Raw genomic sequence first — 13955 nt, forward strand, 5'->3', positions numbered from 1 at the left:
CAGTGTGTGTGGGTCAATGTATGTGTCTGTGGGTCAGTGTGTGTGTGGGTCAGTGTGTGTGTGGGTCAGTGTGTGTGTGTGTGTGGGTCAGTGTGTGTGGGGTCAGTGTGTGTGTGTGTGGGTCAGTGTGCGTGTGTGTGTGGGTCAGTGTGTGTGGGTCAGTGTGTGTGTGTGGGTCAGTGTGTGTGTGGGGGTCAGTGTGTGTGTGGGGGTCAGTGTGTGTGTGTGGGTCAGTGTGTGTGTGTGGGTCAGTGTGTGTGTGGGTCAGTGTGTGAGGTCAGTCTGCTGATTGCCAGACCAGCTCTCCGCCTCCCCACCCATGGCCCCTCCGCCACATGCACGGTTCCCCACCCTCAGTCCCTGCGCACGACCCCCACCCCCCGACACAAGCCCACCCTCCCGCTCAGTCTGTGTGTAACTGTCTACAGCATGGCTGTTTATTCCTGGCCCGTCTCTCTCTCTCTTTCAGTTTCTACAGCACGCTGACAACGTGCACCGAGGTTTTATTGTTGCAGCTGAAGCATTTTTGGCCGAATGAAGTTGGGGAGAGATTCTTTGTTAAGAAACACAACGATTATTTCCATTTGTGCCCCAGGGAGCCGGGCGAGTTGCTGGCCGATCCAGCCAACAACATGTTGCTGGGGCTGGTGCTGACTCCCATCTGTATCATCCCCCTCATGGTGGGCCTGGTGGTGTGGTGCAGCAAGACCAGCGACACCAAGAAATAGTATCCACTCGACCAAACCCTGCTCCGCCCTGGGACCGAGCTCCGCCCTGGGACCGAGCTCCGCCCTGCTCCGCCCTGGGACCGAGCTCCGCCCTGGGACCGAGCTCCGCCCTGGGACCGAGCTCCGCCCTGGGACCGAGCTCCGCCCTGGGACCGAGCTCCGCCCTGGGACCGAGCTCCGCCCTGGGACCGAGCTCCGCCCTGGGACCGAGCTCCGCCCTGGGACCGAGCTCCGCCCTGGGACCTAGCTCCGCCCTGGGACCGAGCTCCGATGGCTTGCCGAGCTGCTTCCCCCAGTCCAGCCTGAGGACCGAGCTCCGCCCTGGGACCAGTAGGGCGTCCGATCGCTTGCCGTGCTGCTTCCCCCAGTCCAGCCTGAGGCGACGGTCTGGTCAGCGGCCTCATTGGCGGGGTCGTCGGGGTAACAGCGGTGTGGGATCGCTGTAACAGCCGCGGTCGGGGTACACGTGGGTGCAGCTGGTCCGGGTCCAGTCTACCGAATATAACAGCGTCATCAGCGGGGCGAGGGGTCGGGGTACAGTGGGGGTGGGTGTCGGGGTACAGTGGGTGGGGGGTCGGGGTACAGTGGGTGGGGGTCGGGGTACAGTGGGGGTGGGGTACACAGTGGGTGGGGGTCGGGGTACAGTGGGTGGGGGGTCGGGGTACAGTGGGTGGGGGGGGGTCGGGGTACAGTGGGTGGGGGGGGTCGGGGTACAGTGGGTGGGGGTCGGGGTACAGTGGGTGGGTGGGGGTACAGTGGGGTGGGTGTCGGGGTACAGTGGGTGGGGGTCGGGGTACAGTGGGTGGGGGTCGGGGTACAGTGGGTGGGTGTCGGGGTACAGTGGGGTGGGGGTCGGGGTACAGTGGGTGGGGGTCGGGGTACAGTGGGGTGGGGGTCGGGGTACAGGGGGTGTACAGTGGGTGGGTGTCGGGGTACAGTGTGGGTGGGGGTCGGGGTACAGTGGGTGGGGTCGGGGTACAGTGGGTGGGGGTCGGGGTACAGTGGGCGGGGGTCGGGGTACAGTGGGTGGGTGTCGGGGTACAGTGGGTGGGAGTCGGGGTACAGCGGGTGGGGGTCGGGGTACAGTGGGTGGGGGTCGGGGTACAGTGGGTGGGGGTCGGGGTCAGTGGGGTGGGGTACAGTGGGTGGGTGTCGGGGTACAGTGGGTGGGGGTCGGGGTACAGCGGGTGGGGGTCGGGGTACAGTGGGTGGGGGTCGGGGTACAGTGGGTGGGGGTCGGGGTACGGGGTACAGTGGGTGGGGGGTGTCGGGGTACAGTGGGTGGGGGTCGGGGTACAGTGGGTGGGGGTCGGGGTACAGTGGGGGGAGGAGGGGGGGAGACGGGGTAACAGGGGGGAGGGGGGGTCGGGGGACAGGGGTGGGGGTGCGGGGTGGTACAGGAGGGGGGGCTCGGGATACTGAGGGTGGGGGGTCGGGTGGAATGAAGAGGGGGTCGGGGTACAGGGGTGGGGGGAAGAAGGGTACAGTGGGTGGGGGTCGGGGCTACAGTGGGCGGGGGTCGGGAGTTTCAGTGGGTGGGGGTCGGGGTACAGTTTATTGGGGGTCGGGTACGATGGTGGGGGTCGGGGTACAATGGGTGGGGTCCGGGGTACAGTGGGGGGGGGTTCGTACAGTAGGGGTACAGTGGGGGGGCATCGTTATATTTTCTCTGTCACTTCGGGGTACCATCGGTGGGGGTCGGGTACAGTGGGTGGGGGTCCTCCGTACAGTGGCCCCCTGCAGTACAGTGGGTGGGGGTCGGGGTACAGTGGGTGGGGGTCGGGGAGTACAGTGGGTGGGGGTACAGTCCCCAATTCTGGGGGTCGGGGTTCTACAGCCCCACCCCTGGGGGTCGGGGTACAGTGGGTGGGGGTCGGGGTACAGCCCCCCCCCCTACAGTGGGGGACAGCCCCCACCCCTACAGCCCCCCCCTACAGGGGGGGAGACACCCTACAGCCCCCCTACAGGGGGAGACAGGCCCCCCCCCCTACACGGGGAGGGGGGACAGGGGGACAGCTTGCCCCCTGGCGAACCCCTGACAAGGGCCCAGGCTCAACCCCCCTACAGCCCCCACCCCTACAGAGGACGGGCCCCTGGACAGCCCCCACCCCTACAGACCCTCTACAGGCCCCACCCCTACAGCCCCCCACCCCCCTACAGCCCCCCACACCCTACTACCCCCCCCCCCCCCCTACAACGCCCCCCCCTACTGAGAATACACCCCTAAGCCCCCAACCATACAGCTCCACCCGAACAGCCCCCCCGTACAGCCCCCATTCGCTCCATAGATGCAGCCTCACCCCTACAGCCCCCCCCCCCCAGCTTTTTTGTCTACCTTCTGATGAATTATTGGGAACTTTGTCGGTGGCGACTCTGCTTACCCCCCTATGTAGTGTCCGCAATAACAACGAATCTCGCTGTAGCCCTACAGGTACAACCCCCACAATAAAGCATACAGTTATATTTCTCTGTCACTTTACAGTCTTTGTACAGCATCGCCCCCACCCCCTACAGTCCCCACCCCTACGGCCCCCCCCCCTACAGCCCCCCCCTACAGCCCCCCCCTGCCCCCACTCCCTACAGCCCCCACGGCCCAACAGCCCCCACCCCTACAGCCCCCCCCCCTACAGTCCCCCACCCCTACAGCCCCCCCCCTACAGCCCCCACCCCTACAGCCCCCACCCCTACAGTCCCCACCCCAGCCCCCACCCCCAGTACAGCCCCCACCCCCCCTACAGCCCCCACCCCTACAGCCCCCCACCCTACAGCCCCCACCCCCTACCCCCCACCCCTACAGTCCCCACCCCTACAGCCCCCACCCCTACAGCCCCCACCCCCTACATACCCCAGCCCTACAGTCCCCACCCCTACAGCCCCCCTACACCCCCACCCCTACAGCCCCCACCCCTACAGCCCCACCCCTACAGCCCCCACCCCTACAGTCCCCACCCCTACATCCCCCACCCCTACAGCCCCCACCCCTACAGCCCCCACCCCTACAGCCCCCCCCCCCCCACAGCCCCCACCCCTACAGCCCCAACCCCTACAGCCCCCACCCCCCTACAGCCCCCCCCCCACCCCTACAGCCCCACCCCTACCCCCCACCCCTACAGCCCCCCCCTACCCCCCACCCCTACAGTCCCCACCCCTACAGTCCCCACCCCTACCCCCCCACCCCTACAGTCCCCCACCCCCCCTACAGCCCCCACCCCTACAGCCCCCACCCCTACAGCCCCCACCCCTACAGTCCCCACCCTACAGCCCCCCCCCCCTACAGCCCCCACCCCCCACAGCCCCCCTACAGCCTACAGCCCCCACCCCTACAGCCCCCACCCCCCCCTACAGCCCCCACCCTACAGTCCCCACCCCTACAGCCCCACCCTACATCCCCCACCCCTACAGTCCCCCACCCCTACATCCCCCACCCCTACAGCCCCCACCCCTACATCCCCCACCCCTACATCCCCCACCCCTACAGCCCCACCCCCCCCCCCCCAGACCCCACCCCTACAGCTACAGCCCCTACAGCCCCCACCCCTACATCCCCCACCCTACACCCCCCCCCTACAGCCCCCCCCCTACAGCCCCCACCCCGACCCCCCCTACAGCCCCCACCCCCCCTACAGCCCCCACCCCTACAGCCCCCACCCCTACAGCCCCACCCCCCCTACAGCCCCCCCCTACAGCCCCCCCCCACAGCCCCCACCCCTACAGCCCCCCCCCTACAGCCCCCACCCCCTACAGTCCCCACCCCTACAGCCCCCCCCCTACAGCCCCCACCCCCCTACAGCCCCCCCTACAGCCCCCCCCCAGCCCCCACCCCTACAGCCCCCACCCCTACAGCCCCCACCCCTACAGCCCCCACCCCTACAGCCCCCACCCTACAGCCCCCACCCCCCCTACAGCCCCCCCCGTGCCCCCCCCCACAGCCCCCACCCCCTACAGCCCCAACCCCTACAGCCCCCCCCCTACAGCCCCCACCCCTACAGCCCCCACCCCTACAGCCCCCACCCCTACAGCCCCCACCCCTACAGCCCCCACCCTACACAGCTTCTCCCTCGCCCACACGCGCCACCCGATGGGCCGGGGATGAGGTAGCTGCTGCCGTGAGGGGGCGCCCCTCTGGTGCTGGGGATGAGGTACTGCCAGGCGCCCACAGCGCCACCATGGGCCGGGGATGAGGTACTACAGGCACCCACAGCGCCCACAGCGCCACCATGGGCCGGGGATGAGGTACTGCAGGCGTCCACAGCGCCCACAGCGCCACCATGTGCCGGGGATGAGGTACTGCAGGCGCATACAGCGCCACCGTGGGCCGGGGATGAGACATTGCAGGCGCCCACCGCGCCGACAGCGCCCCAAGTGCCGGGGATGAGACATTTCAGGCGCCCACAGCGCCGCCTCGCGGTTTTATGAGCAAAGGGGGCGTTCCGGAAGTAGACGTTTGACCTTTGCGGAGTGGGTGTTTCCGGCGGAGCGGCTCTGAAGCCGCAATGGCGTCGGTGTTTGTAGAGCTGAGCTCAGGCTCCTGCCCGCAATCCGCATCCATCGGCCCGAGGACTGGCCAGACACGGCTCCTGGGCTGCTAACCCTAGTGCAGAATATCCTATATACACGCTGATAGACTCATTTGCCGAGAACCACAGCGATATTATTGATAAAAACTTAAATACCAGATACAAGTTTTTTTGACGTTCGCTAATCCAATTTGCCGGACTCGAACTCAACTTAGAACGAAATAAAATAAGTTTTTAATGTTTGGGAAAGGCGCCTATCCTGTAACAAATTCTTCAGGAGCCAAAACATTGACAGGAAAATTGCAAATGCCAGGCAGTAGTTCCTGTAAAGTAAAGTTGACAGAGACAGAGTAAAGGTTATGGAAGATAAGGAACCCTTGGGGTGAATGTTGAGCCAGAGGAGCAGGGCTGCCACCAGCACACCTCACCATTAATTTTCTTGCTTTTGTTTTGTGGGATGCCAGGCTCGGAGAGAGCCGGGACCAAGGCGGATGGAGGCAGTGGCCTGTGCTCCCTGCAGCCCGGCCCCAGCAGCAGCAGAGAGAGGCGCAAAGCAGCGTCCAGGCACAAGCGGCACCGAGCCAAGCACAGCCGAGACTCGCCGGGGGTGGCCACACAGCCACCGCTCACCAAGGTGAAGTCTCTGGTGGAGTACGACGACATCAGTTCGGACTCTGATACTTTCTCCGAGGTCACCATCCGCTCTGACCGCAGGGACAAGGAAGAACGGACAAGTTCGGATAAAGCAGTAAAAGCTCACAAGCATCACCATCATCATCTACACAAACGGGTTAAGGAACACCACAAGTCGAAGGAGACAGAGAGGGTTAAGGAGCGGGGCAGGAAGCTGGAGTCTGGCAAGCCCAGTGGCAGCAGAGAGAGGACTTCATCTAAAAGGCAGATGGTTGAGGATGAAGAGAGTGGGAAGAAGGGGCGAGCATCACCACTCATCAAGCACAGCAGCAAGGAGGCAAAGTCTTCCAAATCGTCCAAAGAGAGGGTGAGGCGTGAGAAAGAGCAGCGGTCAGCACACAAGGAGCGACTAAAGAGCCAGAAGAAAAGCAAGGAAACGCCGCGGGGATATCGCTCGTCCTCCAGTCCGAAAAAGAAAGGTGGGAGCCCGAGACGCAGGCGTTCCAGCAGCCCACACCGAGAGGACAGCCCGTTTGGCAGCCACAGCAAGGGCTACGAGGGCAGCCCGGGCTACAGGCCGCGGACTTTGAGTAATTACGACGGGCATCGCCGGAGCCCCACTGACTCTGTGCGGAAACAGTCTGCCAGCCCTCCCTACTATGGTTCCCGGGAGCCTGCAGCCTACCACGCCACCTACACCGCACGTTCGCCCAGTCCCTACGGCCGCAGGCAGCGATCGTCCAGCCCCTATGGCCGGCAGCGATCGCCCAGCTACGACAGGCACAGCAGCTCGTACGAGTACAGTGGGCGTTCGCCCAGCCCCTACGGCAGGAGACGCTCCGTCAGCCCCTACAGTCGTCGCTCCTTCAGCCAGAGCCCCAGCAACAGGTACAGCCATGCAGGCGGGGGGGGGGGGGGGGGGGGAGGGGGAGCAGAGAGCGTGGGGGAGGGGAGCAGAGAGCGGGGGGAGGGGGGAGCATGGTGGGGGAGGGGGCAGAGAGCGTGTGGGGGACAGCAGGGGGGAGAGTGGGGGAGGGGAGCAGCAGAGCGTGTGGGGAGGGGGGAGTGCATGGTGGGGGAGGGGAGCAGGAGCGGAGGGGGAGAGTGGGGGAGGGGAGCAAAGAGCGGGGTAGGGGATGGAGAGCAGAGGGACATAGAGGGGGGGGGAGGAGAGAATGCGGTGCGGGACATAGAGCGGGGGGAGCAGAGAATGCGGTGGGGGACATAGAGGGGGGGAGCAGAGAGAGCGAGGGGGGGATGAGGGAACATAGAGGGGGCAGGTACAGCAGGCAGGTAGGTCGGGCATTAATGGACGGTGTAGGGGCAAAGGTGACTTGGTCGGGATCAGGGGGAGGGAGAGGGTATCAGGTCCAACAGAGAGCCTGGGGGAGGGGGAGGGGAGGGGGAGGCGTGTGGGCCCAGGGACCGTGTGGGTCAGTCGCTGGGACCCCGGGGCATGTCGGCAGCCCTGGGCTCCACACTCCAGCTCAGCACCCGAGCCCCCAGCAGCCTGTCAGACAGGCCCCAGGGCTCAGGTATTAGTCAGGCCCAGACTCTAGGCCCAGTCACCAGGCTCCAGACCCAGGGCTCAGGCCTGTGTCAGGCCTGTCCAGGTGATCCCGGCAGTGATGGGCGGGCTGTGGCTGAAGCAATGAAGGGCAGGGGCGATATGTGGGGGACAAGTGTCTCATAGCAGGAGCCCGGAGCAGTGATGTCAGTAGACAGGGGGGCCGAATCAGCCCCCCCCCCCCCCCTTGTGTTTCTGCGCCCTCCCCATGCTCACCACCTCCCTGTCCTCTTCCCCCTTCACCCCAATATTGGGCACGGCCGCCCCCTCTTGAGGTCTGAGGTTGGTCTGATTTCCTTGTCCCCCTGCCCCTCCCTGCAGCCTTGTGTGACTTTAGGAGCAGCCAGTAATGGAGGTGCCTGTCGCCACCTGGGCAGGCTGAGAGGGTGGAAGAAGGAGGGGGGGGGGGGGGGGTGATGAGGGTGTGGAGAGGGAGGGAGGGAGGGATGGGGATGGGGGTGGGTGAAGTGTGAATGTATGAGTGTGTGCGCAAGGGGGTGGGAGGATCAGAAATGACCTACATTGGCAGGTGTCAGGAGTGACCATCGGGGTGAGTGGGCACCAGGAGTGACGGTCACTGGTAGGTTTTGTCAGGAGTGACCATCGGGGGGGGAGGTCGGGAGGTCGGGAGTGACGGTCATGGTGAGGGGACACCAGCAGGGTGATGGGACGGCCAGTGAAGCATGCGCAATGCTTGGCAGAATCTGCAACTTGTCGCAGCTTTAACGTGGGTGAGCAGGCAATACCGCAGTGGGTGTGGGAACACGGAAACATGCATGGCGCTGGTGAGGGACGAAGGAGAGGGTAAGCAGAGGTGCATCTGTAAACGTGCGGCAGCACAAGAACCTGGCTGCACGTGTGCATCGCCCTTGCAGGGCGTGTTTGAGCAGCTCCTGTGCTCAGTACCAGGGGCAGAGAGGAGGACAGTAGAGGTTGTGTGAGTATGTGACGGGGAGGAGCAGTTAGAGGCTTCAGAGATGACGTTCTGTGAGTAGGTTTGGGCTCTCGGCTCCACGGTGAGGCTGGAGAACGTTCCTGAACTGGGGCGGTGACGGACGTGGATGAGACTGAACGTGGACAGGGACAACGTGGGCTTGTTTAGGGAGAGGGGTTCAGAATTATAGGTGTAAGATACAGGGGGTGGTATGAGGAAGTATTTATGTGCTACATCATCACGGGACAGAACTCACTGACAGGATGTAGGTGGTGAATCAGTCTTTCAATAGACACTACAGGCAGGGGGAATGGGACACAGCATTGATGTGCTGGGAGCTAGCATGGATACGATGGGTGAAATGGCCTCATGTTGCGGTGAATGTACATCAGCCTCTAACTTCACGCGCCACCACATACTCCCCTCCTCACCACCACCTCTGTCCTCACCAGGGCTAGATGGGCCGAGTGGCCTTGCTTCCCTCTGCACTCCATCGTGGCTCCGAGAAAGATTCCGTGCAGATGGGGTCGGCCCCCTCCAATGTAACCTGCCTCTCGGTGGGTGCTGGAATAGCCCAGAGGCTGCTGAGTGAGGGGAGAACCAGGGGCCTGGGAATCAGATTGCTTTGAGGGCTAGCACAGACTCAATGGTCTGAATTCCCTGTCCCGCGGCGGGTTAGGTGACCGTGCAGCGGTGAGCACATGTGGGAGCCAGGAGGAGCCATGGACTGGAGTCAGAATGGGCTTTAGTTAGAGGCCGGGCTTGTGAAGGATGTCTGTCGGCAAGGTGGTGGGCAGCGTTTATTGGACAAAGGTGTTGCTGGCAATGGTAGTGAGGGGACAGTTACAGCAGCAGCTCCATCAACTGCTAAAGTGGGAGAGGTAAGGGACAAGTGTAGACCAGACAGGCACACACACAGAGTGAATGGCAGGGCACTAGTGTTGAGCAGAGGGACCTTGTGGTACATGTACATACGTCCTGAAAGTGGAGTGAAGAAGTGCTTGCCTTCATTGGCCGAGGCTAGACTACCTGGGTTGGGACATCATGTTATAGTTCTACAAAACATTGGTTAGACTGTGTTGGGAATATTATAGTCGCCATTCCAGTCACCACACTTCAACAAGGATGTGATCAGCTAAAGATGGCGGAGAAGAGATTATTCACAAGGATGTTGAGACAGGAATTGCAGCCGCTGGGGGAACTCAGTGGGTCTTCGTGCGTACGGCGTGCACAGCCTAAAGTTGTAGGACAACTTGTTCTATTTGATTGTGCACGCCAGGTTGAGGCTTGACCATCGGGGGGGGATCAGAAATGACCTATATTGGCAGGTGTCAGGAGTGACCATCGGGGTGAGTGGGCACCAGGAGTGACGGTCACTGGTAGGTTTTGTCAGGAGTGACCATCGGGGGGGATGGGAAGTGACGGTCATGGTGAGGGGACACCTGGAGGGTGATGGGACGGCCAGTGAAGCATGCGCAATGCTCGGCAGAACATGCCCATGGCTGTGCCCTCTGTAGATAGACCGAGCCCGGGGGCATGTGTGGGCAGAGACCGCGGTCAGTGGCAGGCCCAGTGGCTGAAGACTGTTCTTCCCTGCTCACCCTTCTGTGGAGACTGCACTCATGAGTGGCACCCCTCCCCTCCCCCGTCAGCTCCTGTTAACAGGCCGCACCTTTCATACACATGAGTGAATACAGAGCCACTCACCTGTCCCATCACACAAACCCAGCGGCCTTTATTTCAGCCCCTTTATCTGCAAGTGTTTCCCGTAGGATTATCAGAATTTTTTTTCATTTCCAGATCTGAGAGAGTCTGTTCTCTATTGGTGGTTCAACGTATGATCTGGAAAGCCATCTCTCTAGCGGCCCATGAATGATCCACTGACCACGACTGTCTGTGGCCTTGCCCAGTCTATACGGGGACTGGCCCAGTTCCCACATGGCATGCACCCCAGTTACCTGACCTATGGCAGGCCCCATGTTAGTGTGGGGGTGGTATACATAGATATAGATATAGATATGCCATTTATTGTCACTATACATGTACAGTGAAACTGAAAGCTGCTCGTACTCAGTGCATACATATAATTTAGTACAAACAACAAGAAACAGAAAAACAAAAAAACAGAAGGGAGAAGGGGGGGGGGGGGGGGGGGGGGGGGGGATAGGTGCACAATTCTGCGGCGCTATATACATATATACAGATGGAAGTCCGGGTGTTGAGCTGTGAAGTCAGTGCATATGTGAATTTGAATTAAGAGTAGTTATAATTTTCGGAAAGCAACTATTTCTGAGTCTATTTGTCCTGGATTTGATGCACCTATAGCGCCTTCCAGAGGGCAGCAGGTCGAACAGTCCAAACGCAGGATGGGAGCTGTTTTTGATGATCTTCTTTGCCCTGCTAAGGCAGCGGGAGGTGTAGATATCCATCAGGGAGGGGAGAGGGCAACCAATGATCTTCTGCGCTGTCCTAGTTACCCTCTGAAGCCTCTGCCTGTCTGCCATAGTGCAGCTGCCATACCATGCTGTAATGCAGTATGTCAGCAGGCTCTCGATGGACGAGCGGTAGAAGGTCAGCAGCAGGTTAGAGTCCAGGTTGTGCTTCCTGTGGACCCTCAGGAAGTGCAGCCGCTGCTGAGCCTTCTTGATGACCGCTGTCGTGTTGTCTGTCCAGGAGATATCAGCAGCGATATGGACGCCGAGAAACCGGAAGGTGTTGACCCTCTCCACACACTCGCCGTTGATATGTAGGGGGACTAAGTCGGTGCTGTGCCTCCTGAAGTCGACAATGAGCTCTTTTGTTTTCCTGGTGTTCAGAGCCAGATTTTTTTCTGAGCACCAGGTTGTCAACTTCAGGACTTCCTCTCTGTAGGCTGCCTCGTCTCCCTTTGAAATAAGTCCGACTACAGTAGTGTCGTCAGCAAATTTGACGATGCGGTTGTTGTTGTGGGCCGGACTACAGTCGTAGGTGTAGAGACAGTATAAGAGGGGGCTTAGCACACAGCCCTGTGGGGAACCGGTACTCAACCTGCGAGTGGAGGAGAGGTGGGGGCCGAGTCTCACAGTCTGGGGCCGGTTGGTGAGGAAATCTTTTATCCAGGCACATGTGACAGTGGGGAGGCCGAGAGTGACCAGTTTACCAATGAGAATGTCCGGAATGATTGTATTGAAAGCTGAGCTATAATCCACAAAGAGCATCCGGACGTAGCTCTGCCCCTGCTCCAGATGGCTCAGCACAGAGTGGAGAGCTACGGTAATGGCGTCTTCTGTGGATCTGTTTTGGCGATAAGCGAATTGGTGGGGGTCGAAGTCTGGTGGTAGATAGTCCTTGATGTGCTGGAGGACCAATCTCTCGAAGCACTTCGTGATTACCGGAGTGAGGGCCACAGGACGGTAATCATTAAGGCTGGTGATGGGAGACTTCTTCGGCACTGGGACGATTGTGGCTGATTTTAGGCAGGACGGAATAACTGCCTGGTCCAAGGAGAGGTTGAAAATTCTGGTGAAGATGGCAGTGAGCTGGTGGGCACACGCTTTGAGCACCTTACCAGGTACTCCATCTGGGCCGGTAGCCTTCTTGGGGTTCACCATAAGTACTGCCCCGTACTGTTCCAGCATTTACACTCGGACGTGATGGACGACCTGTGCACCTCTTTATATTTGTACAGACAGACCGCTCCCCCACTTACATAGAAACAAAGACAATAGGTGCAGGAGGCGGCCATTTGGCCCTTCGAGCCAGCACCGCCATTCATTGTGATCATGGCTGATCGTCCCCTATCAATAACCCGTGCCTGCCTTCTCCCCATATCCCTTGACTCCACTAGCCCCTAGAGCTCTATCTAACTCTCTCATAAAACCATCCAGTGATTTGGCCTCCACTGCCCTCTGTGGCAGGGAATTCCATAAATTCACAACTCTCTGGGTGAAAAAGTTTTTTCGCACCTCAATCTTAAATGACCTCCCCTTTATTCTAAGACGGTGGCCCCTGGTTCTGGACACGCCCAACATTGGGAAAATTTTTCCTGCATCTAGCTTGTCCAGTCCTTTTATAATTTTATACCTTTCTATAAAACCCACCCCTCATCCTTCTAAACACCAGTGAATACAAGCCTAGTCTTTTCAATCTTTCCTCATATGACAGTCCCGCCATCCCAAGGATCAATCTCATGAACCTACACTGCACTGCCTCAATCACAAGGATGTCCTTCCTCAAATTAGGAGACCAAAACTGTACACAATACTCCAGATGTGGTCTCACCAGAGCCCTATACAATTGCAGAAGAACCTCTTTACTCCTATACAGAAATCCTCTTGTTATGAAGGCCAACATTCCATTAGCTTTCTTCACTGCCTGCTGTACCTGTAAGCCAACTTTAAGTGACCAGTGTACAAGGACACCAAAGTCTAGCTGTACCTCCCCCTTACCTAACCTCACTCCATTGAGATAATAATCTGCCCCCTTATTTTTGCCGCCAAAGTGGATAACCTCACATTTATCTATCTTGTAAAGTAAGGTGCATGTAATGCTGTAAATGTGGGATTGCCGCATAGACTGGGCGCTGACAGCGAGTCGTCATGAGTCGGAGAGCAGAGTTAGGTCAGTCGGCCCTTCGAGTCGACTCGTCCGAGCAGAGATAGATATGCCATTTATTGTCACTATACATGTACAGTGAAACTGAAAGCTGCTCGTACTCAGTGCATACATACAATTTTACACAAAAAACAAGAAACAGAAAAACAAAACAGAAGGGAGATGGGGGGGGGGAATAGGTGCACAAATTCTACGGCGCTACATACATATATACAGATGGAAGTCCTGTTGGGCGGTGTAGTCAGTGCATGTGTGGATTTGAATTTATGGTAGATATAATTCTCGGGGAGCAGCTATTCCTGGGTCTGTTTGTCCTGGATTTGATGCACCTATAGCGCCTTCCAGAGGGCAGCAGGTCGAACAGTCCAAACGCAGGATGGGAGCTGTCTTTGGTGATCTTCTTTGCCCTGCTAAGGCAGCGGGAGGTGTAGATGTCCATCAGGGAGGGGAGAGGGCAACCAATGATCCTCTGCGCTGTCCTGGTTACCCTCTGATGCCTCTCCCTGTCTGCCATGGTGCAGCTGCCATACCATGCTGTAATGCAGTATGTCAGCAGGCTCTCGATGGACGAGCGGTAGAAGGTCAGCAGCAGGTTAGAGTCCAGGTTGTGCTTCCTGAGGACCCTCAGGAAGTGCAGCCGCTGCTGAGCCTTCTTGATGACCGCTGTCGTGTTGTCCTGTCCAGGAGATGTCCGCCGCGATATGGACGCCGAGAAACCGGAAGGTGTTGACCCTCTCCACCCACTCGCCGTTAATGTGTAGGGGGACTAAGTCGGTGCTGTGCCTCCTGAAGTCGACAATGAGCTCTTTTGTTTTCCTGGTGTTCAGAGCCAGATTGTTTTCTGAGCACCAGGTTGTCAACTTCAGGACTTCCTCTCTGTAGGCTGCCTCGTCTCCCTTTGAAATAAGTCCGACCACAGTAGTGTCGTCAGCAAATTTGACGATGCGGTTGTTGTTGTGGGCCGGACTACAGTCGTAGGTGTA

General features: G+C 59.7%; 1 protein-coding gene across 2 annotated transcripts in view; it reads left to right on the plus strand.

Moving 5' to 3' along the window:
* Nucleotides 1-5182: 5182 nt before the first annotated feature.
* cdk12 (cyclin-dependent kinase 12) overlaps nucleotides 5183-13955 on the plus strand; it is a 39284-nt gene continuing 30511 nt past the window's right edge. For both annotated transcript variants that reach the window (XM_055656744.1, XM_055656745.1), the window contains exon 1: nucleotides 5183-6766. In XM_055656744.1, coding sequence (XP_055512719.1) covers nucleotides 5703-6766 — 1064 coding nt within the window. In that variant the 5' untranslated portion in view covers nucleotides 5183-5702. The remainder of the gene's footprint in view (nucleotides 6767-13955) is intronic.

The sequence above is a fragment of the Leucoraja erinacea genome, chromosome 27 (genome assembly GCF_028641065.1).
Source record: "Leucoraja erinacea ecotype New England chromosome 27, Leri_hhj_1, whole genome shotgun sequence".
Classification (NCBI taxonomy): Eukaryota; Metazoa; Chordata; class Chondrichthyes; order Rajiformes; family Rajidae; genus Leucoraja; species Leucoraja erinaceus.